We start from the raw sequence: 24,415 nt of genomic DNA, 5'->3' as shown, positions 1-24,415 counted from the left end.
CCTGCTATCAGCAGTAGATAAGGCATTGGTAAACTACCCGATAACAGCAGTAGATAACGGCATTGATAAACTACCAGATATCATCAGTAGATATGTCATTGATAAACTACCTGGTAAACTATTGTGCCAAAAAATGATATTTTCTCTTTAAATCGCACTATTTTCTGGTAATAGGCCTAGAATAGAATGATAAATAAATTACCCGATACCGTGCGTAAGCAGTTGAAGGACTGGTGGATCAAGCCTACCCAACCTTGGTCTACCGCGCTACGGACCACTCTGTACGGACGTCGCGTCGGTGCATTCATGCTTTGTTGTTTTCGAGGATAGGCCTTATATTTTAACCATTTAGGACCGTCCAAGCGACTCAAACTCAAGAGGTATGTTAAAAAAAGAGATCAGAACCAGGTAATTAAGCTTACAATGAATGTGCCCAGTCTCAAGAGGCTACAACACATCATGACATACGTTTGTACACTGACTATCATGTTTACTCATTAAGCTTACCTTACCTGTATGACGTTACTGCAGACCAGTGACCATTTGGTTGTGACCTCTAACACCTCTTGCTTTATAGCTAAACACAAAACTGATTTGGTATAGATTCAGGCAAATATGCTGCCTCGCCTAGGCTTATGCTGGTTTCATAATACCCTGCCGCTTGCCGCTGAGCGGCGTGGCGCACTGCAGACAAACGGACACAATAAAGGCTTGTCATTGCCTGGTTGAAACGCCCTGCCGCTTGCCGCAGCGGCAAGCGGCAGGAAAGTATGCTGGCGGCTTAAGCTAAGTATGAACACAGTCACTGATGCGTTTTGGGTCAAGCTGGGAGAAAAAAATCCCAGGTCGCCCTAAAATATCGTATCGCACATGATAGACCACCTAAGTTATCGTAAATCGGTTTCTCCCAGGTCGACCGTAAATTTTGGGTTGCCACATTCGGCCCGCAAACGCCAGGATTTTTAGCCAGGTCGACCACGACAAGCATGCAACTAGGCCTACATACCCGGTACATGCCCCGACCATGGCGATATACATGACGAGTATAAACCATTGTACAGCGTTCAGTCATAACTTTTGCAAGCCAAGGGCCGGTGACTTTTACGATATCTGTTTGTCTTGGCATCTAAATTAATTCATAGTCATAGGCCTAGGCCTACTCTATATTCGTATTTATTGAAGTAGGCCCACAGAGGCAAATTTAAGGAGATATATATATCATACTTCTAAGTTGCGTCAACACCGTCATGATATAGGCCTAAGCTTACATCCAAGTTCGCATGGACGGTACTGCGAGTCTGCGACTCGATGTTTCGGACTTGTGAGAAAAAGAAAGTTATAAATTATGAGAAGAGGTCACACATAGGATCAAATAAAATAATCCAACAAAGAATCACCCTGCCTAAGTGCCGGACATATGCCTGCATGTTTTATACTTTATTATTATCCACCACGAAAGGAGTGCCAATTTCTATTAGGCTAATGGAACTCGAATGTTAGTTTCCTATTGACCGCCCGCATCACCTTTTCGATTTGACCAAAACTTTCATTATTTTTATAAAAAAGTAAATTCTCTGAAAATTGAGATGGAATAATCAAAATTGAAACTCTCAAAATGTCTGACATCCCCTGCTGATCATAATCAGCAGTTTTCTTAGTTGTAGGGGTAGAGGATGTGGTAAATAATGGACATTTACGGATAACCTCATCATGTTTCTAGTGATTACAAAATGGCAAATTTCTTTTCATTTTAATAAAACAAATTCAAATCTTTTCTCAATTTGTTGCAAAATGTCTGTAATGATGATCTAAGCATTAATACCTGTTTTGAAATGGTCTTTCATCAACAATATATACTTTGGCACTGGTGGGGTACCTAAATTTAGAGAAAGCTGTTCATAAAATCATTGATTTTGTTGACATAATGGATAATGAAAAGAGACCAAATAATGAATAATGAAATAGCGACCTCGTCCTTTTTTTCAAACAGCCAATGGGAAACTAATAATCGAGTTCCATTGGCCTTAGCCTAAGCTGTCTTTCTATCAACAAGCGCGGCATCTCCCATCTTGACCAATTCGGCGTCACTGATGAGATTATTTAGGCCCTATCATGCTATTTTAGAACAGCACGGGCGCGGCAGCTGTTTCATGGCTGTGTACAAAACGAAAATGCTGTAAAATAAAATGGGCATGCCTAGCAAAATCATGAAATAGTATTTCCTTCATTAATTTAATATAGTCTCGTTCGTTAAAAATGTGTATCATGTGACCAAAAATAGTTTAAACTATTTTGCAAAGCAGTCAAAAGGTCGATTGATGAGGGAATAGTACTACTATTTCCCTCTGACCTCATTGCCATGTCCCAGTTCCTAGACTAGTGGTCAGTGCAACTCTGCACGTATACATGTGAGATTTCAGTACTGGTTCCAGGGTATTAATGTGTAGCAATTGTGTAGTATTAATGTGTCTTGTGGAAGCACACAAGCACATAACTGCAGCTAAAATTTGGTGGTTTCATCGGGTATATTACACCAGGATCAGAATCTTAATATTATTATCTTATAGAGTTATTGACGGCAAAATAACGGAGAACAGGTTCAACAGGGTAATTCGTTTCACGGCGGTATTGCGGAAGTAACATTTTCACGGTAAGCTTTAGCGGCACTCAACTGTGTGCGTGCCGTGTGACTGCATGCACGTGCATTGACAAAGCAAGGCCCCTACATTCCTACAAGGCCAGCCTAGCCTTGACTAGGCCTAGCATACATGTATAATATCATGCCTAGGCCTAGCATACATGTATGTATGCCTAGGCCTACATCTATCATGACTATGATTTGATAAAAGCCTGGCGTTTCTAATATTTTAACCAATCAATGAACCAGGAACATAATAAATAAAATAAATAAATGTAACCATGGAATATAAAATGAAAGATATAAAACAAATATTAACTGCTCTAATTCGAGACCGTGAGCCTGCTATTTTACCTCAACCTGAAAATAGTAGGCACACAGTCTCCAGTTCACCTCGGGGACCAATAGAGTCCACCAGATCCCTCATGAGCAGTAAACATTTGTAAAATAACTGGGCCCATGGCACTATGCTGGTTTCATACTTTCCTGCCGCTCTGACAACGATTTTTCTTCATTGCGCATTTTAATTCGCACCAGAAACGCTAGCGGTGACCAGTGGCAAGCTGATGCATCGATCACTCCAATGCTTTGCCCAAAGCGGCAGATCGCTAGGAGTACAATTAAGTCAGAGAAAACCATTGCCGAGCCCAAATTGAGGATTAGGCCTTGAGCTATCGCAGTATCAAATCATGTGTGCTGACATATTCATGAAGACTGAAGAGTACATAGAGTACCGAAGTGATGACGTCACAAAAACTTTTTTGCATTTCAGCATTTTCATGACCATATTTCAGTAGAACATGATGAAAAACATCCACATCAAATTTGGTGGGAATCTGATCATGAGGGCCGAGATTGGCCTGGTTCCAAACCTATTATGAACCAGGCCAATAACACTGATTTCAATGGGGCTAATTAGGTATTCATGCGGCCATATCTTGGGCCCTCATGATCCGATTCCCACCAAATTTGGACTGTGGATGTTTTTCATCATGTTCTACTGAAATATGGTACATACATACATACATAAAGGTGATTTAAGGCGCTTATGCAAAAAAATTGATCTAAACGCACAAAACTACAATACCAACAACAAACAATAACCAGCCAGTGGAAAACAAGAAAAGTCAATGTAAAGACAAAATGAAAAATACTAAAAATTGTACAAGTGAGTTTTCAGCAGCTTTTTGAATTGTGTGAGTGAAGAAGCTTCCCGATGTTCCGTGGCAGGCTGTTCCAGATGGACGGTCCAGCAGCTGTAAATGACTTATCACCACAGGTTAACTTGCACATGGGAATGTTTAGGAGAGTTCTGTCCAGGGCAGATCTTGTAACAGGGCCACTGGAAGGTGTTGGCTTAAGACTAATTGAATCGATGAGGTATCGTGGAGCAGAGTCAGTCAGGCACTTATAAATCAAAAGACAGAGTTTGAATTGGATGCGGTTGCTTATCGGAAGCCAATGAAGATTGTTCATGAGAGGTTTTGGATCAGTACGTCTAGGAACGGAGAAAATTAGCTTAGCTGCTTTGTGTTGAAGGGATTGAAGGCGGCGAAGATCTTGAGACTTGAGTCCGTAGAGAAGGCTGTTACCATAGTCCAAACGCTGAAAGTATAAGGGCCCGGACAACATGATGTTTAGTGTCCGTATCCAAATGATGCTGTATTCTTCTGATGTTGCGAAGCTGGAGGTTGACAGAGGAAACGATGGAGTTCACCTGTTTTGTCATAGACATATGACTGTCAAAAATCACCCCGAGGTTGCGAACATTTGGAGATGGTTTTATAATGCTTTGGCCAACTTTGAGTTCAAGATTCGGAAGCTTTTGAAGGCGATAATGGGATCCAGCAATGAAAAATTCCGCTTTTGTCACTGTTCAGTTTGAGTTTATTTATATTCATCCAGTTTTGCAGTTCGTGGATACAGGCTTCAAGTTTTTGCAACGCCTTCTCAGCAGCACCGGGATGTTAGGACAAAGGAAACATACAATTGTGTATCGTCTGCATATATATGAAATGAGACATTATGTTTACGAATTATGTCCCCCACTGGCAAGGTATAAATAACAAACATCATTGGCCCAATCACAGAACCCTGTGGAACACCAAATACAAGGGGCTAGAATTGGAAACACAACCATCAATAAATACACGACTACTTCTACAATTAAGATATGTACGAACCCATTGCAATACATTACCAGACAAACCAATTCTATCCTGTAAACGTTTGAGCATGATACCGTGGTCGATGGTATCGAATGCCGCAGACAGATCTAAAAGTGCAAGAAGGACAACTTCCCTCTGTCTACGGCATTCAACACATCACTTTTCACCTTTAAGAGAGCGGTTTCTGTACTTGTGTTGGCTTTGTAAGCCGATTGATAGATTTCACCTAAATTACAGTCATTGATATGATTTGTTATTTGCTGAGTTACAACCTTTTCAATGAGTTTGGATATAAAAGACACATTTGATACCGGCCTGTAATTTTTAAGTTCATCATGATCAAGAGAAGGTTTCTTAATGATAGGAGATATAACAGCTTTGCCCAGAGGTTCTGGGAAAATACCAAATGAGAGAGACACATTAATGATATGAGTAATTGATGGAATAAAACGCTCAATGTGGTCTTTCATCAACCAAGTAGGGATTGGATCAAGGATACAAGTACTGGTGGAGGAAGCATTGACAAGTTTGCAAACATCTTCCTCAGAGACCAACATGAAATCACTGAACACATGTTCAGTGCGGTAGTCAACAAATTGAGATTGGGTACCAGGATGCAAATCAAGACCTTCTCTGATTGTGGTGACCTTATCATTGAAGAAAGTGGCAAACTGGTTGCACAAACTCACAGTGGAGTCTGAGGAAGGGAGGATACGCGTATTTTGGTTGAGAAGGGTTTTTACATTCTGAAACATACCCTTGACATCGCTATTCGCAAATTTGTTTTGATAGAATTTAGCTTTCTCAGAATCAATAAGATTATTAACAGCATTCTTTTGATCAAGATAAGCTCGCTTATCCTCATCAGATCCGGTCTTGCGCCATTTACGTTCTAACTTTCTACGCACTTGCCTTTCTTCTTTGATAGTACTATTATACCATGGAAAGCGGGTTCTTACCGTGCGCATTTTAACAACCTCAGGGGCGTGGTGATCAAGAATATCCCGGACCTTGCTATCAAATAAGATAACCAAATTGTCAATGGGATCATTAAGTTCAGTAAAGTATTCCAGTTCAGTAATAAGATCACTTCTAAATTGCTCGCGTTATCAATGAGTTTATAATTCCTTACTCTACTGGGTTTCTTGGTTTGAGATGGCCTTTTCCGATTCAGGTAACAATGAACAATGCTATGGTCCGGCAGGAAAATGCCTTGAGAAACACAATTGTGAACAAGATTATCTTCAGGTCTTGAAATAATCAAATCTAAAATGTTACCAATGGTCATGCTTGTATGTGTGCATGTACGCGTTATTTAAGTGTGTGTTTCGATAAAGCGATCAGTGAGATACATGTACGTCACTACCAAACTTGAGGTGAACCACAAAGCATATAGGCCTACACAACATTGAGTTTCAGTTTTTTCAGTATAAGCCAAACAAAGTATCAGTCTCTAGGCCTAACAAAAGCCCTAGTTTGCAGACACTCTAAACCCATTACCAAGAAACATGCTATCTTTTTCATTAATTTCTGTAAATTTGCAATTTCCAAACAATTTGCTATTTTGTTGTTGCTGCATTGAATTCTCACTGAAATTTGCTACTTTTTTCCCAGTATTTGGCTATTACATTTAAAATTCATACACCCTATAGAAGACATGACCTTACTCTTCCACACAGGGGGTGTAGATTTCAAACGGGGTCACCCATTCAGTGTTGCCTGCCCCAAAATAGGTTATTCCAGTTGAAATCCATACACCCCATATAGAAGACATCTTCAACACAGGGAGTATGAATTTCAAATTGGATTTCTTGATGATACGGCGCCCTCCGAGATCTACACCCCTGTGTGGAAGATTGAAGTCATGTTTTCCATAGGGGTGTATGGATTTCAACTGAATAGCCCATTTTGAATCATTGGGTCATGCCCTACCAACTGTCCCGGGCAACTGTCAATGCTATAATATGAAATATTAAACTGTGTTTAACATTCTTTATTTTATATGATGTTCTACAGAAGTATGGAATCCAAGGATGACCATCAAGAATCTACTTCTGAACATTGTTCGGACTTGGGAGACCACACAGGCAGTTCATTTCATCCACTGGGTGTTCAAGACATGACGTGCAAAGTAGATGGACCAAAGAATACAGAAGAGGAAATGTCCATTGAAAGTCTTATCAAAGGTACAATCCCGGGGTACAGTTTGATGTCAAAAGAACTATGAATAAAGGAATAATGTTACGAGTCACCGCATGCTATTCAAAAATCGCTAGTGATCAAACACTGGTGGCATTTTCTCAATCGCTAGCAGCGAGCAATAGCTGCTTTGAAGTCAACCGGCTTGTGACTTAACGCTCTGGTATGCTGGTGACTTATCGATTAGAAATTGGTAGTCGGGAAAAGACAGGGAAAAATATCCCACAAGATCTTCCCATTTTTCTGCAGCTTTGAAAATTTTCTGCAATTAATACACAGGTGCTAAAAATGCAAATAACAGTGCCCCAACAAAGTCAGCATGCTGATTCTTGCCCATGGAAAAATATCACTGCATCAAATTCAGGAGTTTCCAGAGGTCTAACACCCCACTTGCTAAGGGTTGTGCTCTACTCTCACAGAAAATATTCCAAACAGCAGTTAAAGTTCCCAGAAAGAAAAATATTTTTCACTGACCTGTAGCGCTAGGGCATATCATGAAGTGTACCCTGCCAACCAACATGCATATTTTAAATTTGTTGGAGAGAGGTGAAAGAAATGGCGGGAGTAACTATGACTCTCTTAAGGTAGCCAAATGCCTCGTCATCTAATTAGTGACGCGCATGAATGGACCCCGGCAGACTGGTTCATTCCAGTGTGACATAATTAGGGTCGAGTCCGACCTCTTGACGCAACGTTCCCAGAACCACCGCTAGGTGGCAGCACACGACAAAAGCTTTGATGGAACACCTTAATTAATTTCATATGGAAAAACCAGGTAATGCTCTGAGATGCCTGAGATATCTATGATGTAGCCACAATTTTGACATTGTAGCGCATGGAATGCCTTAAGAATGGTTTCAAAAGGGTTGGAAACGCTGATAAATATAATGAAACAGCATAGATCTGGGCCAAAAAGTGCATTTAATCGACAGATCTAATAGACCCGTGACGCCTGTGTGACGTCACGGGTCTATACATGTACAGGTAGCCGGGTATAGCCCCCTTCATCTGGCCAGACGCCACCAACGGCATCTATCTCTAGTTCCGAAAAACTCTTGATGTTTGATCTTATGATGAGTTGGAAGGTTTGTTTTCTTTTCATATTGATGTATGCTTATGGTGTTTCTTTGAACAGATATTGGGGATGATCTGAAAGCAACCTGCTTGCAATGGCTTCAACCAATGACGTGAGTATTTTGTATCCTTTTCAATTCCTGCCAGTTTTAGTTCATTCCAGGGTTCCCGCACATTAAAGCCTTTTCAAGGAATTTCAAGGTCCAAAAGCATGATTTTCAAATTAAGACTTACCACAACACAAAAATTATGATGTGTCTCTGACAGCTCCTCTCCACTCCCCAAATTTGGTCAAAATTATACTTTAGGTAAAATTCCAATTTTCAAGGACTTTTAGGACCTTGTGCAAATTTCCAGGAATTTCAAGGCCTTGAAAATCTGTTTTCAAATTCAAGGACTTTCAAGGACTACAGGAACCCTGTCATTTCATGTATTTAAAATTGAGCACAAAAAATATCTGAATACCAGAAATATGCTAAATCTGAGCACAGCAAATGTGTGTTGATCTGTCACGCTATGATGAGCCACATTTGAATAGCTGGTAGGAATTACTCTGAAGGAGGACATAGCCCAAATTTGTCACTTTGACGACATACATTCTCTTTTCCCATTCAATTTGGCATTACTTGGGGAAATAAAGTCGTATCATGCCAAATGAGGTATCAAAATTATACATGTAATGATTACTTCATTTGGTACTTAAAGACCCAATTCAGTGATCCCAGCGCAAGTGTAACAAAATAAAATTGTTTCTAAATTGCTTAAAAGTGAAGGATAAGTCATTCAAATTGTCATTTGGTATTTTTGAAATGACAAATTTGGCAAAAAAAGAAGAAAACAGCAGTACTGACGAAGTTGAAGCCCCATTCAAATACATGTAGCTAATTTAGATACTGTCAGTATCTAAATTACAGATTCGTGTAAAATGTCTTATTTTGTCTTAAATACACGGCTTTCGGCTGAACCACTGCAGAGCTATGTTAGCACATCTATGACAATGACAAAGGTACCAAAATCTGAATTTTGATGATTTTTACGATCGTCCGGATGAGCAAATCACTGAATGGGCCTTTAAGGATGAGAGTGTTTAAGATATTGCTTTTGTGTTAAGTGTTTGGATAGTTTTTGTGCGCAGTGTGTACATTTCATCATTGGAGACTCTAATGTTATGAATGTATCAGGCACATAACACCTAATTGTTTCAAGATGGGAAAAGACCTCACACACAAAAGTTTGTCTTTTTTGAAAGAAAGGTAAATATAATCCAAAAAAGGTCTGAATTTAATTCGCCCAACAATATTTTTGGAATCTGGGGGTCTGGACTCTGGAGAATAGGCAGTGGGACATTTCAACAATTGGCTATTAATATTCCAGTTAAATCCATACACCCCTATGGAAACATGACCTTAATCTTCCACATAGGGAGTGTAGATTTCAAATGGATTCGCCCAGTAACCCCATTTGAAAGTCACACTTCCTGTGTGGAAGATTAAGGTCATGTCTTCCATTGGGGGTGTATGGCTTTCAACTGGAATAGCCCAAGATGTTGGTTTTAATTCTTTTATTAAAACCATTGCTAATTATAAGATCTGATAGTGATATCCCCTATTCAGCACCCAGTCAACGTCCCAACAATATTATGTGTGAGGTAGCTGGAACAGAAAATAATTTTATTATGCACAAAACCAAAATATATTACTCACTTGACGGTTTCACCTATCATGGTTGATAGGCATCATCAGAATGATGTTGGTAGTATGGAGAGTGTATTTACCAGTCTATAATATCGAATTGATTAATTCGAATTAAACAATTCATCGAGTGGCCATGGGCAGCGCCATTAGACATGTTACAAGAATACCGGGTCAAAACCACTAAAAACGAGCAATTCGGATTTCCAAAAATGGGGAAAATAAAATGTTATTCTAGTCATGTTTACACATATAAAATCAGAGATAACGCTTCGAATTTTGACCCAGACAAATATGAGCACGTAATATTGTGAACTTTTTTATTTATGGCACTTACAAGAAAACTAGCAAAATTTACTGCTGTAACGTACGTTACTATGGTTTGTAAGACGCAGCATTATTTTTGTCAGGGATGGAAGCGCATTACTAATGATCGGTTTTCGCTATTTGAAATGGATGTTTGAACTTGCTTCTTTCAACCCAAAAGACTTATTTCACCCTTACCATTGGTATCATATGACACTTGCAAGTAAACTAGCGAAATTTACTTACTGGTTCGTAAAACTGGTTCGTAAAATTCAGCAGTGTTTTTTGGCAGGGAGGGAAGCGCATTACTAATGATCGGTTTTCACTATTTGGAATGATGTTTGAACTTGCTTCTTTCAACCCAAAAGACTTATTTCACCCTTACCATTGGTATCCTGGAGTGAGTGTGAATTTGAACACAGGAGATGTGGAATAAGTAATCTAATTATACATCTTTCATAATTTAGACTATTCTCTGGTACTTTAGAGAATCTTATGAAAGTATTGGATCAAAAAGTTTCTTGTTTAATGTGTTTGACATATACCACCAAATAATTTCCATAATGGTTCCTCATATTGTATTGTGTCACTGTTAAGAATGGTAACTAGTGTTGGCCTATCCAACCCAAGATCGGATCTGCCGATCTCCGATCTGAAAATTAGCAGATCGGGCCGATCCGATCCCGATTCAGATTCCTTAAATGTTATTCTACAACCAGTACAAGTTCATTCAAGTTGGGCCCCAGTAATGTTAACGGTCAAAGCTTAATTCCCCAAACCTGTAACTATGTAATATGATGACCGTTTTTAGAGGTTTTTCATGTCAATATCAACCCAAATAAAATACCATTTTACTTGTCGGAAGTTTAATCATTAATCCATTTCTCTTGATTGTTTTATTCTTCTTTCTTCTCCGCTGAATCAACTTTGATTTATGTGTGTACCAAGTTAGGCTAATCATCACTGCTTGAATTGATTCGATGACCCTGCAGCTAAATCAGCTCCATCGATATTATAATAATTTATGCATATGACGTATTGGGGAATACCGCGGAATTCCCATCCTGATTGGTTGTGCAGAGTTGTTTACAGAAAGAACTCACGTGTTCGGAGATTAAGAGATGAAATCGTCCGTGTGAGGAGGAATAGGGAGAATGTGTGCGATTCTAAAAATAACATGCCCTCAAATTCACCTTGGGAAACCCGACATTGAAGGGCGCAGGGACTTCACGTGTCGAGCGTTAAAGTGTTTACAAATTTTTCCCAGGGACGCACTGTGAGACACGTGATTGTTTGTTTACATTTTAATTCGGTCTATCAAAGGGTGGATACATACATAAAATACAGTATGAAACGACATGATTCTTGCGGTGGTAACAACGTTTGTTGGAAATATATTGGCATTAAATAGTAGTAATGTTACATAAGAAAGTAATGGTAAGCTTAAAGAATTGTTGTGTACTTTTATTACTGTCAAGTTCAGAGATCGGTAAGCTAGAGTAGATCGGCAGCTGATAGCTCATCTGCCGATTCAGATTCAAGACCGATGCAGTCCATATCGGCACCGATCTCCGATTCACAGATCGGTATCGGCCAACATTAATGGTAACGTATGTTACAAATCGTTTTCATACTCATAGAACTCAAAAACTAAAAATGTTGTACATTGCTAGCAGTGCAAGGGGGCGCTATACTAACTAAAAATTACATACAGGCAGAGTCTGATGTGATTTTCTTAAATTTAATCATACATACATACATTACATTATAAATATTTATATAGCGCTGCTACATTTAGAACGTAGCGCTCAAAACAAAAAACACAAAACAAAGCAAAAGAAGAACATGAAGAAAATAAATAAATGAGAACTGCCTATGAAGGCTACAAAATCTATGGAAACAAGTGTGACTTTAGAACCCTCTTGAAAATACCCACTGATTGTGATTCCCTGATACCAATTGGCAGTCTATTCCAGGTTCGAGGCGCAACATAGGAGAAGGTCCTGCGTGCAGCTGACATGAGTGTTTTGATTGTGTTGTGCTCTGTCAGGAGGGTGGTATCAGAAGCAGAACGCAGGCCTGCACGCGCAGGGCAGTGCAGGGAAACACAATCAGACAGGTACTCAGGAATACTCTTGGTGAGGCATTTAAACACAGTGACTAAAACTTTGAAATTGATGCGCTCTTCAACAGGGAGCCAGTGTAACTGCTTTAAATACGGTGTGGCATGATCATATTTGAGGGCCTTACATATCAGCTTCGCAGCCCAATTCTGGATCCGTTGTAGTCTTTGAATGTCTGCTTTACAACAGCCAAGAAGCAGCCCATTGCCATAATCGATCTTGGAAAGGACAAGGGCTCTTATGACCAGATGACAAGTGTCATAATCCAAGTACCGACGTATCCGGGAAATGTTGCGAAGCTGGTATGTAAGGTTAGAACAAAGAGTCTTGACGTGAATGGACATAGACATTTGACAGTCAAAATAACCCCTAGGTTACGCACAGAATCTGAAGGACAGATGGATTTGTCCCCAACCCTCAAAGCAACCGGTATCATTGAGCGCTTCAGGTGTGGAGTAGTGGTCACAAAAATCTCAGTTTTGCTGTCATTAAGGTTCAGCATGTTCATTCTCATCCAAGCCTTAAGAGCATCAATGCAACGAGATAGATTATCTAAAGCAGCAGCAATGGATACCGGTCTTTGGGATCAAAGCAGGTGTACAACTGTACATCATCTGCATACAAGTGGTAGGATAAGTTGAATGATTTGATGATACGACCAACTGGTAAAATATACAAAGAAAACCCTGAAGGTCCGATGATTGAACCTTGAGGCAGGCCAAATTCGAGCTCAACAGGGTCAGAAAAAGTACCATCAATGCAAACTCTGCTGGTTCTCTCAGACAGGTAGGATCTGAACCATTGCAAAGCTTTACCTTGTATTCCAATTTCACTCTGTAATCTGTTGATCAGCATGTTGTGATTTACAGTATCAAAAGCACTGCTCAAATCGAGGAGTACTAGAAAAACACCTTTGTAGTTGGAAATACACTTCATGATATCATTCTTAACACGCATTAATGCTGTTTCTGTGCTGTGTGCCTTTTTATAAGCAGATTGTAATTTTTCACCCAGGTTGTTCCTTTCCATATGATCATTCAAAGACTTAACAGCCTGTTTCTCAATAAGTTTTGATATAAATTGAATATTGGACACAGGTCTGAAATTGCTCAGGTCATTTGAGTTGAGAGATGGTTTTTTGATAATGGGTGTGACAATAGAATGCTTCAGGTTATCAGGAAAAACACCAGTATGAAGGGATTCATTGATGATACGTGTGATAATGGGAACAAAAACATGAATATTTTGTTTCAGAAACCATGTCGGCACAGGGTCGAGCAAGCAAGACTTTGTGGAAGCTTTGTTAAGGGCTTTAAGAACGTCCTCCTCGCCCAAAAGATCAAACTCACTGAATGAAACACAAACTGGTCTCTCAGGCAAAGGGTCATATATGTCTAGATCAGGTTGGTCTTTACCAAGATCTTGATATATGGTAGTGACCTTGTTGTTGAAAAAGCTAGCAAAGTCATTAGCCAGTTCCTGTGCCGATTCATGGGCTGGGAGCACTTTGGTGTCTCTGTTTAGCAAACCATTCACCTTCTTAAATACAGTTTTGTTGTCCGCATTCTCAAGTTCATTCCTGTAGAAATTTTGTTTTGACATTTCAATCATTTCATTAGTAACAGTTCGCTGTGTTATATATTGCTGGCGATCCGATTCTAGTCTAGATTTCCGCCATTTCCTTTCCAGCTTACTGACGGAAACGTCTAGACTGATGAATTTCTTCATTATACCAAGGATTTGATGGTCGAGAACGGTGGTATTCTTTACGGCGCATGTTTGTCAAGCACCTGCCTAACAATGGTATCATAGCACATTGCCATATCGTTGACATTTTCATACTTTTTATCAAAAGATGCAAATTCAGTAGAAAGATCAGCCTGAAAGGCATCCTGATTCACTTGATTTAATCTACGAGAGGCAACCATGATCTTTTTTGGTTTAGGCTTATGCTGCTGTACACTGAATGAAATTACATTATGATCAGATAACCTTAAATCTACTGCACAATTCATAACCAGGTCTTCATCAAGCCGTGATATAACAAGATCAATTGTGTTCCCATTGATGTGCGTTGGCCCAACAACATGCTGATGAAAACCTGCGTTATCAATTGTGGTAAGAAAGTGTGATACATCGGACTTGAATGGTTCGTTCACATGTATATTAAAGTCACCTACTAATACTATCTTACTCGACATGGTGTTTACAAATTCAATAAAATTATCAAAGTCATCAAGAAATTCAGAAGTCTTGAGTTTGTTTACTGATGATGGGTAGGGTCTATAGATCACTATATAGAACACTTCCTTCTTGGGATCTGTAAAGCATGTGTGCTCAAAAGCACGGAATTTCCTGATTCCCATGTCAAATTTCTGGAAGTTCATTTCAGATCTGAACAGCGCACCAATACCACCTCCATAGGTTGAGGCTCCTCTAGGTGTGCTGAGGAAACTGTATCCGGTAGTGTCAATTCTCTGATACATACGGGATCATCTTGATTTAGCCACGCCTCAACTACTTAAGAAACAGTCTACGTCATGCTCAAGCACATATTCTGTGAACATGGTGGTTTTGTTCCGAATAGAACGAGCATTCCACAAACATAATTTGACATAGCCATCAGTGGTGTGATCTGTTACTTGCTTGCTTAAGGGATCTCTAGTTATTCTGACGGGAGCGATACAGGGGGTATCAGCAGTGAGTTCTTGTTCCTGGGGTTCTTGTTTCAGAGATTGAAGTTCAGTAGTTTTGTTCTGTTGGTTAGTTTGGCGGCGGGTGTGCGCACCACCACGAATACCCCTATGCCTATATATACCAAAGTTCTTGAGATTGGTGTATTCCTATTAGAACCATACCATACCAGTATGGTCGTACAAATACTGGTAACGTATGTTTCAGTAACGGATGTTTCAGTTAAACTTCTAAAATTTCCACATGTTCTGTTAAAGATAGCAGTGCAACAAAATTATTTCACTTTTATCAGGGTATCACATGCTAATGTTTACTACCTACCAGGTATATATTTTACCGTTTGATTTTCAGAAAATGGGTAACGTAGGTTACTTTCCTTAACCATACGGTCATAGATCATGGTACTTTGTCTGGCTTTTCTCTAAAATGGATACCCACATTACGTTTTCAGTCATGAACTTTATTTCCACACTATTAATTTGACATCATAAAGGCAAAACATGATACCTAAATTGATAAAAAGGTTATCAAGGGTTAGAAAACATGTCAATGTAACATAGGTTACACACTACACAGAGTATTGCGACAAATTTCAATTGTAAATAAATCATCTTTTACAATTTAGGAATGGTTTTTTCCTTTTTTTTCTAATAGGAATACATTATAAATTATATTTTAATACTATTTCAAGGCATATTCATTGTGTTCCTTTTAAGCACATTACACAAATATGTGAAGTTCATGATTTGCGACATAGGGGTTTTGACCACTCAGCCAACTTCGAAACATCGCTACTTCCACAATAATACGATTTGAATGATCATATTTTCAGATATTATAGCCTGTTATGTGTTAAAGATATTCCAAGATCATTTTATTATATTACGATCTACATTGGTACAATATATTAAGTTGAATGGTTGCGACAGGATTTTCGCCGAATTGCTCGTTTTTTGTGGTTTTGACCCTACCAAGTGACAGGTGATGGACCGTACACACACAAAAGAATAGGCACTTTTTTGATAATTTTCACCAAGGTTACTCAAAACTTACCTAGCTAATTTATTATACAGCAGGGGTCTCTGCCTTTTTCATATGTTATGAAAAACTAATTTCAAAAATATTTACCGACGGAAATAAAAATCCATCGACGGATAGTCTTGTTATGCTCTCACAAACTTAGAAAAAAATCTGAAAAATCCAAAATGTTGGTCTAAAAATTGGCCAAGGTTACTGCTGTCCCATTCAAAAGCACAGGAAGACCACCTACAGTGTTGAGGTCAACCTTCTAGACTTCCTGTCTACTGGCAGTAATGGCTACTACCCAGTGCTAACATCAATGAATTGTTTAATTTGAATTAATCAATTCGATATTATAGACTGTTTACAGTCAGGAGAGTATCATAGTAGGGTCATTTTTAGATCTCTAGTGACCATCATTTCTAAACAGCAATTTTTTGATGGATTCTTGTACTTTGGGGTATTTTAAACAAAATGAGCTCCTATGTCCCTCACCAAAGTGTGGGCATTAGCTGGGAGAGGCCAAAATCCAAAATGGCCGCCGGCGGCAATTATGAAAAAGTGAATTTTCGGTATCTTCTGAACGTCATCAAATAGTTCAATTTATAATACAAACGATGAATTAAGTGCACTTGTAATACATTTTTATGAGTTGTTTCTCAATGTACTGTATAATTTAATGCATTTCTAGTACAGCCAAAGGCGGCCATCTTGGATTTGATGACGAAGATGGCCAAAAATGGGTAAAATAATGCCTTTAATGGATTTCTCACCACAAAATTAGTCGAAATGACACCTTAATGACTTCAAACGACCAAAGCGTTCAGAAGATACCGAAAATTCACTTTTTCAAAATGGCCGCGTGCCATTTTGGATTTTGGCCTCTCCCAGCTAATGCCCACACTTTGGTGAGGGACATAGGAGCTCATTTTGTTTAAAATACCCCAAAGTACAAGAATCCATCAAAAAATTGCTGTTTAGAAATGATGGTCACTGGAGGTCAAAAAATGACCCTACTAATGTGACTAAGGCAGTGGGCCTCCTTGTCTCTCTGTTCATGACATTGGGTCCTCGTCTCCTGATTCATATTGATTCTTTGACATATCTGGCATTTGCATCACACTCCTTGCATAAGAAAATTAGTTTACTGTATATCTACAAACCTGATGAATCTATTTAGTGATTTAAGAAAATAGTTTGCCAGGAAAAGATAAAAATAATCAAGTTTCAAATGCACCAATGTTGTCTTGTTGTTACAGAGAAAACGAGAAGTTTGAAAAATTGAGCCCATCACAGGTGGATGAATTGCTGGAGCAAGCTAGAGCTTTGGAATTACATCTGCAACAAGAAAAACAGAAACTCTTAAAAAGCTTACAGGTGCTCTCCAGGACACTTCAAATATCTCAATGATGTTACATGCATTATTAAAGCCAATTTTAAAGTTGTTCGCTTTGTGATTACTTGTGTTGCTTATGGAAAAATATAGATAATCACTTTTCAATCGGTTGCTTTTAAAAAGCAGTGAATTTTAAAGTTGTTTGCTTTGTGATTACTACAAATGTATGTGTTGCTTATGGAAAAATATAGATAATCACTTTTCAATGGGTTGCTTTCAAAAAGCAGTGAATTTTAAAGTTGTTTGCTTTGTGATTACTACAAATGTATGTGTTGCTTATGGAAAAATATAGATAATCACTTTTCAATGGGTTGCTTTCAAAAAGCAGTGAATTTTAAAGTTGTTCGCTTTGTGATTACTACAAATGTATGTGTTGCTTATGGAAAAATATAGATAATCACTTTTCAATGGGTTGCTTTCAAAAAGCAGTGAATTTTAAAGTTGTTCGCTTTGTGATTACTGCGTGTTGCTTATGGAAAAATATAGATAATCATTTTGCAATGGGTTGCTTTTAAAAAGCAGTGAAGTTGCATCTGTGCACTTCACAAAGCCCGCACAAAGCAAGACATTATTTGAATGTGTTTAAAATATTTTCAATTTGGGCACAGTACATATAACATTTATTGGTGTTGGTTTTTCAATGTTATGTATAAAGTCACTTTCTCAAACTGTTACTTGGAATGGATTACATTTAAAATTCACACATCACCCGTGCAAGATTTTGCAAATATCTTTCACAAGGGGAGTATGAATTTTCAAATGGATTGGACACATTAGGCAGCTCCATTTGAATTTCACACACGCTGAGAGATTCAACCTGAATCTTCCAGAGGGAGGGCAAGTTCCAAATAATTGGTTAATGTGCTAATTCCAGTTGAAATTCACATTCCCCTAGGGAAGATACTTCAGTCTTCCACAGGGGGAGTTTGGATTTTAAATGGAAAAGTCCATTGGGGTGGGTAAATAAATGAGCAATTATAAAATCAGATTCAGCTGGAAGAAAAAGGGTCAATATAATTGGGCAAAAAAACAACAACATAGGATGGGTAACATGGTACCACTGGACCAATCAAGGAAATGGAATTTTGTATACATAATTTTGACCCTCTCCACAGGTGTGTCGACTGCAGTGACAAGTTTCAAATTTTCTTCAAAAACCAAAATACTTTTTCATGACCATATTTGGATTCAGCATATAAAATGCATTAAAATGAGTACAAACAAGCCTAGTATTGGTTCAGTGGTACTTGAGATAGCTCTTTATATTTAGAGAAAATATCTCAAAACTGGACTTTTGTTGTTGAAGCCTATGGCTAGAGCACAATATGTTACTGTTAATGTTGTTAGAATCTGTTGTATCATAGTGCAATTTTAATGTTATTAGAATCTGTTGTATTATAGTGCAAACAGAATTGGTCTTATTTGGTATCTACTTATAATCATATTTCAATTCAATTTCTTAATAAAAATAACAATGCAAATTGAGAATATAATATTTTGTTGATGTATATATTTATTGTTTGTAAATATGACAGTTTACAAGTGTCACCCAGATTAATGGACCTATTACAATGAGGATAACCCTTATGGTTCACCATGATGAAATGTAAAAGTTGTTTGAATTATTGCTACTATTCAATACATACAATTTTCAATTATTTATGACAAATTATACGTATTCAAGCCTTCCAAGTGATAAAATGAAAATATTGGTTTATAATACAAAGTGTGCCATACATGTTAATATTAACTATGTGACTTTTATAGTTAGAAGTTGGGCCAAACAAAATAATTGTGTGTATCGAGAGCTCCTGCGCAAGTTGTTAATTTGGCCTGTGTTAATATTCTCAACTCTAGATATTGTTGTTGAAGAAAATCAACTTTTTCAGGAAAAAAAGTACTAGTTACTATAGCATTCACAAAAAATAGCAAATGCAAATAGCCTGAATGGTGAGTATTGATAGATTGTAATATGACATCTCTGTAACAAATCGTACATCTCTATTTAGCATTTATATTCAAAGTCAAAATACCGATAACTGGAATTCTCAAACAAAACAAAAATCCTGCATAGGCTACTGCATTAATTTTTCAAGATCACAACAGCTCTGAGACAAACAATTCATTTTGTTTGGCCTTAAACTGTATTTGTATTAAGATAAACCTTTTTCATTATGAATCAAATACTAAGGTCTTATTTCATAAACAGTTACTGTTGATCTTAAGTTTGATTCATTAGAAAAATATAACACCTGATAAATCAATCTTAAAGATCAATGGCAAGTGTCTCTGAAACAAGTCCCTAATTAAATAAATTTTTAAAAATTATTAGTATTTTTAATAATTGTTCAGCTGACTCAAATTTGTGTCTGTTATTATTAAAATTATTACAAACCATGACTGTATTTACTGCTGTCTAATTATTTTGTAATCTGCATTTAAACCACAGAATTATAAAACCAGAGAACCCGGACTTGACTGCCATCTTGATACACGCATGGAGCAAAAATTGAGGGTATTCGGTTTTGCTTGGAATGCGCTTGAGGCAATCATCATCATGTGATGTGAGCGCATCGCAATTCCTAAACACTTCAGATGAGATGCAATATTATTTTCGTTCATTTTCCGTGCACCATCAGCCGAATACCCCCAATTTATCCCCATAACAAAATAGTGATTTATGGTAAGGTTGAAGTAATCAAAAATATAATTTGCCAAACCTGTGCAATGTTTTAAATCAAGCTGTAGCTTAAACTCCAAAAAGCAGGGTTGGTGTAATTTCAATGATTTATAAAAAAAAAACAATGACTAAAATCAACTTTTACCATTTTTGGTAATGGCGTACATTGCCTCTGGGTAAATTTCATGTACAAATAGAAAGCTCCCTCCTGAAAATATCAAGCATTAAGGGTACGTGCCTTTATTTGCTGGTGGGATTTTTACGGGAGGGCACTTTTAGTTTGTGCCTAAAATTCCAGGTAGGTCAAGGCATCCCATAGCCCCATTAGGCGAATGTTTACGGTATGCTGTTGAATAGTGCTGTATGTTAAACAAAGTTTAAAAAAAGAAGGAAAAAACAAACAAACCAAAAACCAGCAAATAGACCAAAATCAAAATTGAATATCTCATTAATTAGATTTGAAGAGTTCCAAAACATATTGCTACACACTAATTTTCTCAAAAAATCAAATATCTCAAATAGAACCGTATGATATGCAATCCACGAAATGTAGCTATTTTATGATATACCATCAAGCTTGGTTTAGAATAATATTATATTTTTAGCATGGCAGTGTAAATTTGAATCTTGATATTACATCTACAAGCTGGCATGTACAAACATTATTGTAACCTTAATATAATTTGAGCCCATTTAGTGATAAGCAAGAAAAGCATACCTTGCACTACATGGTTATAGTGTGTTACTTTTAAAATATACAATAAATTTTCAGCTGGTACAATCGGAGCCAGATAAAGTACTCCCACAGCCCATAGGAGGTTGATTCATCTGGTGCCTTCATTGGAGAATAGGAATCACAGAAAATGGTGAAAAAGGATGGTTCTTTTACAATGCAAAATGCAACTTTTCTATTCATTGCCGACTTTAAGAAAGAAAGTCTTCCATTACTAAGACCCAACTTTTGAGATGGTTTGAATGTTTGAAAGTGCAAAATTAACCATAGGGCACAATGTTTTACAGCTGTATTCTGAGTTTGATTGACTGGTGACATCAGACGCAAACTTGTATTTTTATCTCCGACTCCGATTATACAGTCTACTAGATAAAAGAACAAAATATACAAAATGAGAATACATATTTTTGAAATAATAGCTAAACTGCTGAAGAGTACAATGAAGAATTTGTTATTGTAAATAACTGTTCGAGGTCGAGATAATTACGCATTTCTAAAAACATACCTGTCATTTAAAAACTTAACACCATCAACACAAATACACCTATGGTAAAAAATTGGGATTTTGTTTACCAATATAAATGGCGTCTCCATTTTGAGTAAAACTTGGATAAATATTGTTATAATATAAAAGTTACTTCATACAAAAGATACAAAAGACTAGATAGTTCAAATAGTATTCATACAAAAGTGAATAAATACATTATATACACAACTTTAAATTGAATTCACCAGTACCTCTTGCCTTGGACCATAACCCATAGGATGAATGGAATGAATATCCCCTGGAATATTACAGGCAGCAAATGTGGTTCTGTGCCTTATTTCTCAGCATTGGGCAGCATGTCATTTATTTTAAGGTGATCAGACAATGATCAACATTAAAAAATTTATATGCTGCCCTCTATCATGTCTATTATCTAAAGCGTTCATCAAAAGATGAATACGATTCGGGAAAAGATTAATACTGGTTCACCAAAATATATGCAATCAGCTGCAAGCTATTCTTAACATTTCAATTCAATACAAAGTTAATTTGAGGTTTGGCCAGTGGTAAAATCATGTAATGAATCTGGCATCAATTCTTATAAAAACGCTGGTAAACATAAATTATACTTATGCGCGATCAAGGTTGATTCTCATTAACTTTGCAAGTTAAAGGCCCATTCAGTGATTTGCTCATCCGGACGATCGTAAAAATCATCAAAATTCAGATTTTGGTACCTTTGTAATTGGCATAGATGTGCTAACATAGCCTGCTAGTGGTTCGGTCGAAAGCCGTGTATTTTAGACAAAATAAAGCATTTGCATGATACTGGACTTTTGATACTGACAGTACAAAAAGTCTGACTCGAGATCGAAAGAAGCTCACTCTCCACGTACTAACACGCGCGTTATGCGTATTGTTTCTACTACTTATTACATCAGTAGCTACTATTTTAAACAAAATACACAATTTTAACTGTTTTTCATATTTGAATTGACCGTTAGTTTGCCTCGGTGACCTAACTGACCTTTAATTGCTTATTTTGTTTTCTACTACAAAAATTAAACGTCTGTTTTAAATCAAATTAGACTCTACATCCCCAGTGTTAGAAACACTGGACTAGGAAGTTTTTCCAGTCGATTGGTGGCGACTGTACGAAAATCTCGATTTTCTCGAGTCGATCTGAGTTGAAGTAGAAAACCTTTCTAAAACTTCTGTTTTTGACTAATTTGTCGATGTATTCAGGGAAAAGTGGTTTAATGAAATTCTGTAGACTTATTCTTTATTTCTAAGCAACACTGACAAATTTCCATTTTTTTTTATGTTCCTGTGAAATCACTGAAAGGGCCTTTAACACAGTAATGAATTAAAGTTGATTCTCGAGAATCAACTAAATTGACACAATTCTAGTTCTTTTTGCACGGCTTAAAACCTTTTGGTTCTAATTTTATTTCATGTTCACCTAAATGTACACATGTGCAAGGATCAGCATATTGTCCTACTTCTACTATAGTTTGTTTGGCTTATTTGGCAGAAAATATTGTTATTGCATGCGACAATAAAGTTCCAAATTACAATCGCGTAAATTTAAATAAGCATGCACCATTCACGCAACTGCTGTACCCAACTACGTGCACACCCTTCTATATCAATACACAATATTATCAGTCTCATTTTTATCGCCAAATATAAGCAGAACAAACAAAAAATGTAAATGGACAAGTAAAACTCATAACTAGTACATATATAGCGATTTAGCTAAGTGATTAAACCACAATACCTCATTTCACTTGGCAAGCATAAACCATCTTTGTATGCACCTGTGTATCAGGATAAGGCTAGCGTGCTCAATTTCAACCGCAACTGGCGAAATATGCACCTGTCACTTTCAACCTTGAGGTGAAAGAAGGTATGGGTACACGAAGAGCTTGTTTCCAAACCATGTTAAGTCTACAACCACATGTTTCTCATTTACTTGTGTGATACAATCGCAATTACTTTGACAAGTTTGACATTAGCAATAATGAGTTGTACCATCAACAAGCCATTATTTACCACAACAATGCTGCTTAACAATATGCAGACTATTGTTCTCATTTGGGAAACAGAGGCCTCACACAGACAGTATTGTTACTGTGCATCCATCCACTGTTTGCTTTGTAATGGTGCGTCCAACTGAAATTACTATACCTATAGCATCACAACTCATTGCAATATCGCACAGGTTAATCAGAAACATGTGTTTGTGGACTTAACATGGTTTGAAACCAAGTTCTTCATATTATGAAATTAGAGGGCTATTCCAGTTGAAATCCATACACCCCCTATGGAAGATATAATTGATCTCCCACAAAGGAATCTTCCATAGGGTGTATCAAGTAGAATAACCAAATGTCATTTTCATTGCCATATAAGTCAAATCCAAATTATGTTATTTCAGATCTTAAACATACGATTGCTTACTAGCACTTCTACTAGCGCTTCTTGTACTGTATCGGCTGGTGTTAGTAGGTGTGCTAAATGAGCTCAAAACCGAGCTACTGGCAGAGGGCGCTTTAAAGCGTGGTGATCTTCTGATCGACGACATCTTCTTCGGTATAGTGCTTCTCAAAGATGCTGCGCCATAGTTAGATGCCGATGTCTTTGTGGATGTACTCCTGAAGGAAGATGCTGTACTCCTGAAGGAGGATGACAGGGAGGATACGGTGCTTCTCAGGGATGAAGTGCGGCTCACTTTTTCTGGAGGCATGTTGAAGGAGTCTTCACGCAGAGGTCGTTTAGTACGCATGCTGTCAATGGAAAAGATTAGGATAATAAATGGGCTATTTAAGATAAGATTGCCATTATAATTTATGTAAGCAAATTGACTGAGTTCACCACACACTGCATGATTTAGTCTACTTATCCTTTAAAAGGAATTTCACTACCTTAGGTATATCAATATTGTCAGCTTCCAAAAGAGTGTATATTTCAGATTTGCAGCGATATATCTTTCTATTATTGCATTCTTAACCCTACAAGCTAAGGGGTACTACACCCCTAGTAAATTTTGTGCCTATTTTGCATTTTCTCAAAAATTATAGCGCATTGGTGACAAGTAAGATATGTATATTATAGGGGCAAGGACTACAACTACTGCACTGAAAATTGAGCAACTCGAGGCAAGTAGTTATTGATTTATTGATCAATTATTGGTTTTCCCTCAT

General features: G+C 37.5%; 2 protein-coding genes across 2 annotated transcripts in view; one reads left to right on the top strand and one right to left on the bottom strand.

The window, feature by feature from the left end:
• Window positions 1-293: 293 nt before the first annotated feature.
• Window positions 294-18,342, top strand: LOC140154853 (uncharacterized). Its single transcript, XM_072177501.1, has 4 exons — window positions 294-380; window positions 6,823-6,992; window positions 8,141-8,192; window positions 17,173-18,342. The coding sequence occupies exons 2-4, from the start codon at window positions 6,827-6,829 to the stop codon at window positions 17,321-17,323; spliced, it is 369 nt and encodes a 122-aa protein (XP_072033602.1). The 5' UTR covers window positions 294-380; window positions 6,823-6,826; the 3' UTR covers window positions 17,324-18,342.
• A 4,223-nt stretch (window positions 18,343-22,565) lies between these two features.
• The window catches only part of LOC140154852 (citron Rho-interacting kinase-like), a 134,034-nt gene continuing 132,184 nt past the window's right edge, over window positions 22,566-24,415 (bottom strand). Inside the window, exon 35 of the mRNA XM_072177500.1 lies at window positions 22,566-23,998. Within this exon, the coding sequence (XP_072033601.1) occupies window positions 23,940-23,998 (59 nt within the window). The 3' untranslated portion in view covers window positions 22,566-23,939. The remainder of the gene's footprint in view (window positions 23,999-24,415) is intronic.

The sequence above is a fragment of the Amphiura filiformis genome, chromosome 6 (assembly GCF_039555335.1).
Source record: "Amphiura filiformis chromosome 6, Afil_fr2py, whole genome shotgun sequence".
Taxonomy (NCBI): Eukaryota; Metazoa; Echinodermata; class Ophiuroidea; order Amphilepidida; family Amphiuridae; genus Amphiura; species Amphiura filiformis.
Note: the sequence above shows the minus strand (reverse complement) of the source record. Positions and strands in the feature narration are given on the sequence as shown.

Excerpts from the sequence above, each read along its gene's own strand:
- LOC140154853 (XM_072177501.1), top strand. The coding sequence starts at position 6,827 with ATGGAATCCAAGGATGACCATCAAGAATCTACTTCTGAACATTGTTCG. Across the intron at positions 6,993-8,140 it reads CATTGAAAGTCTTATCAAAG|ATATTGGGGATGATCTGAAA; the intron begins GTACAATCCCGG and ends TTCTTTGAACAG. Across the intron at positions 8,193-17,172 it reads CAATGGCTTCAACCAATGAC|AGAAAACGAGAAGTTTGAAA; the intron begins GTGAGTATTTTG and ends TTGTTGTTACAG.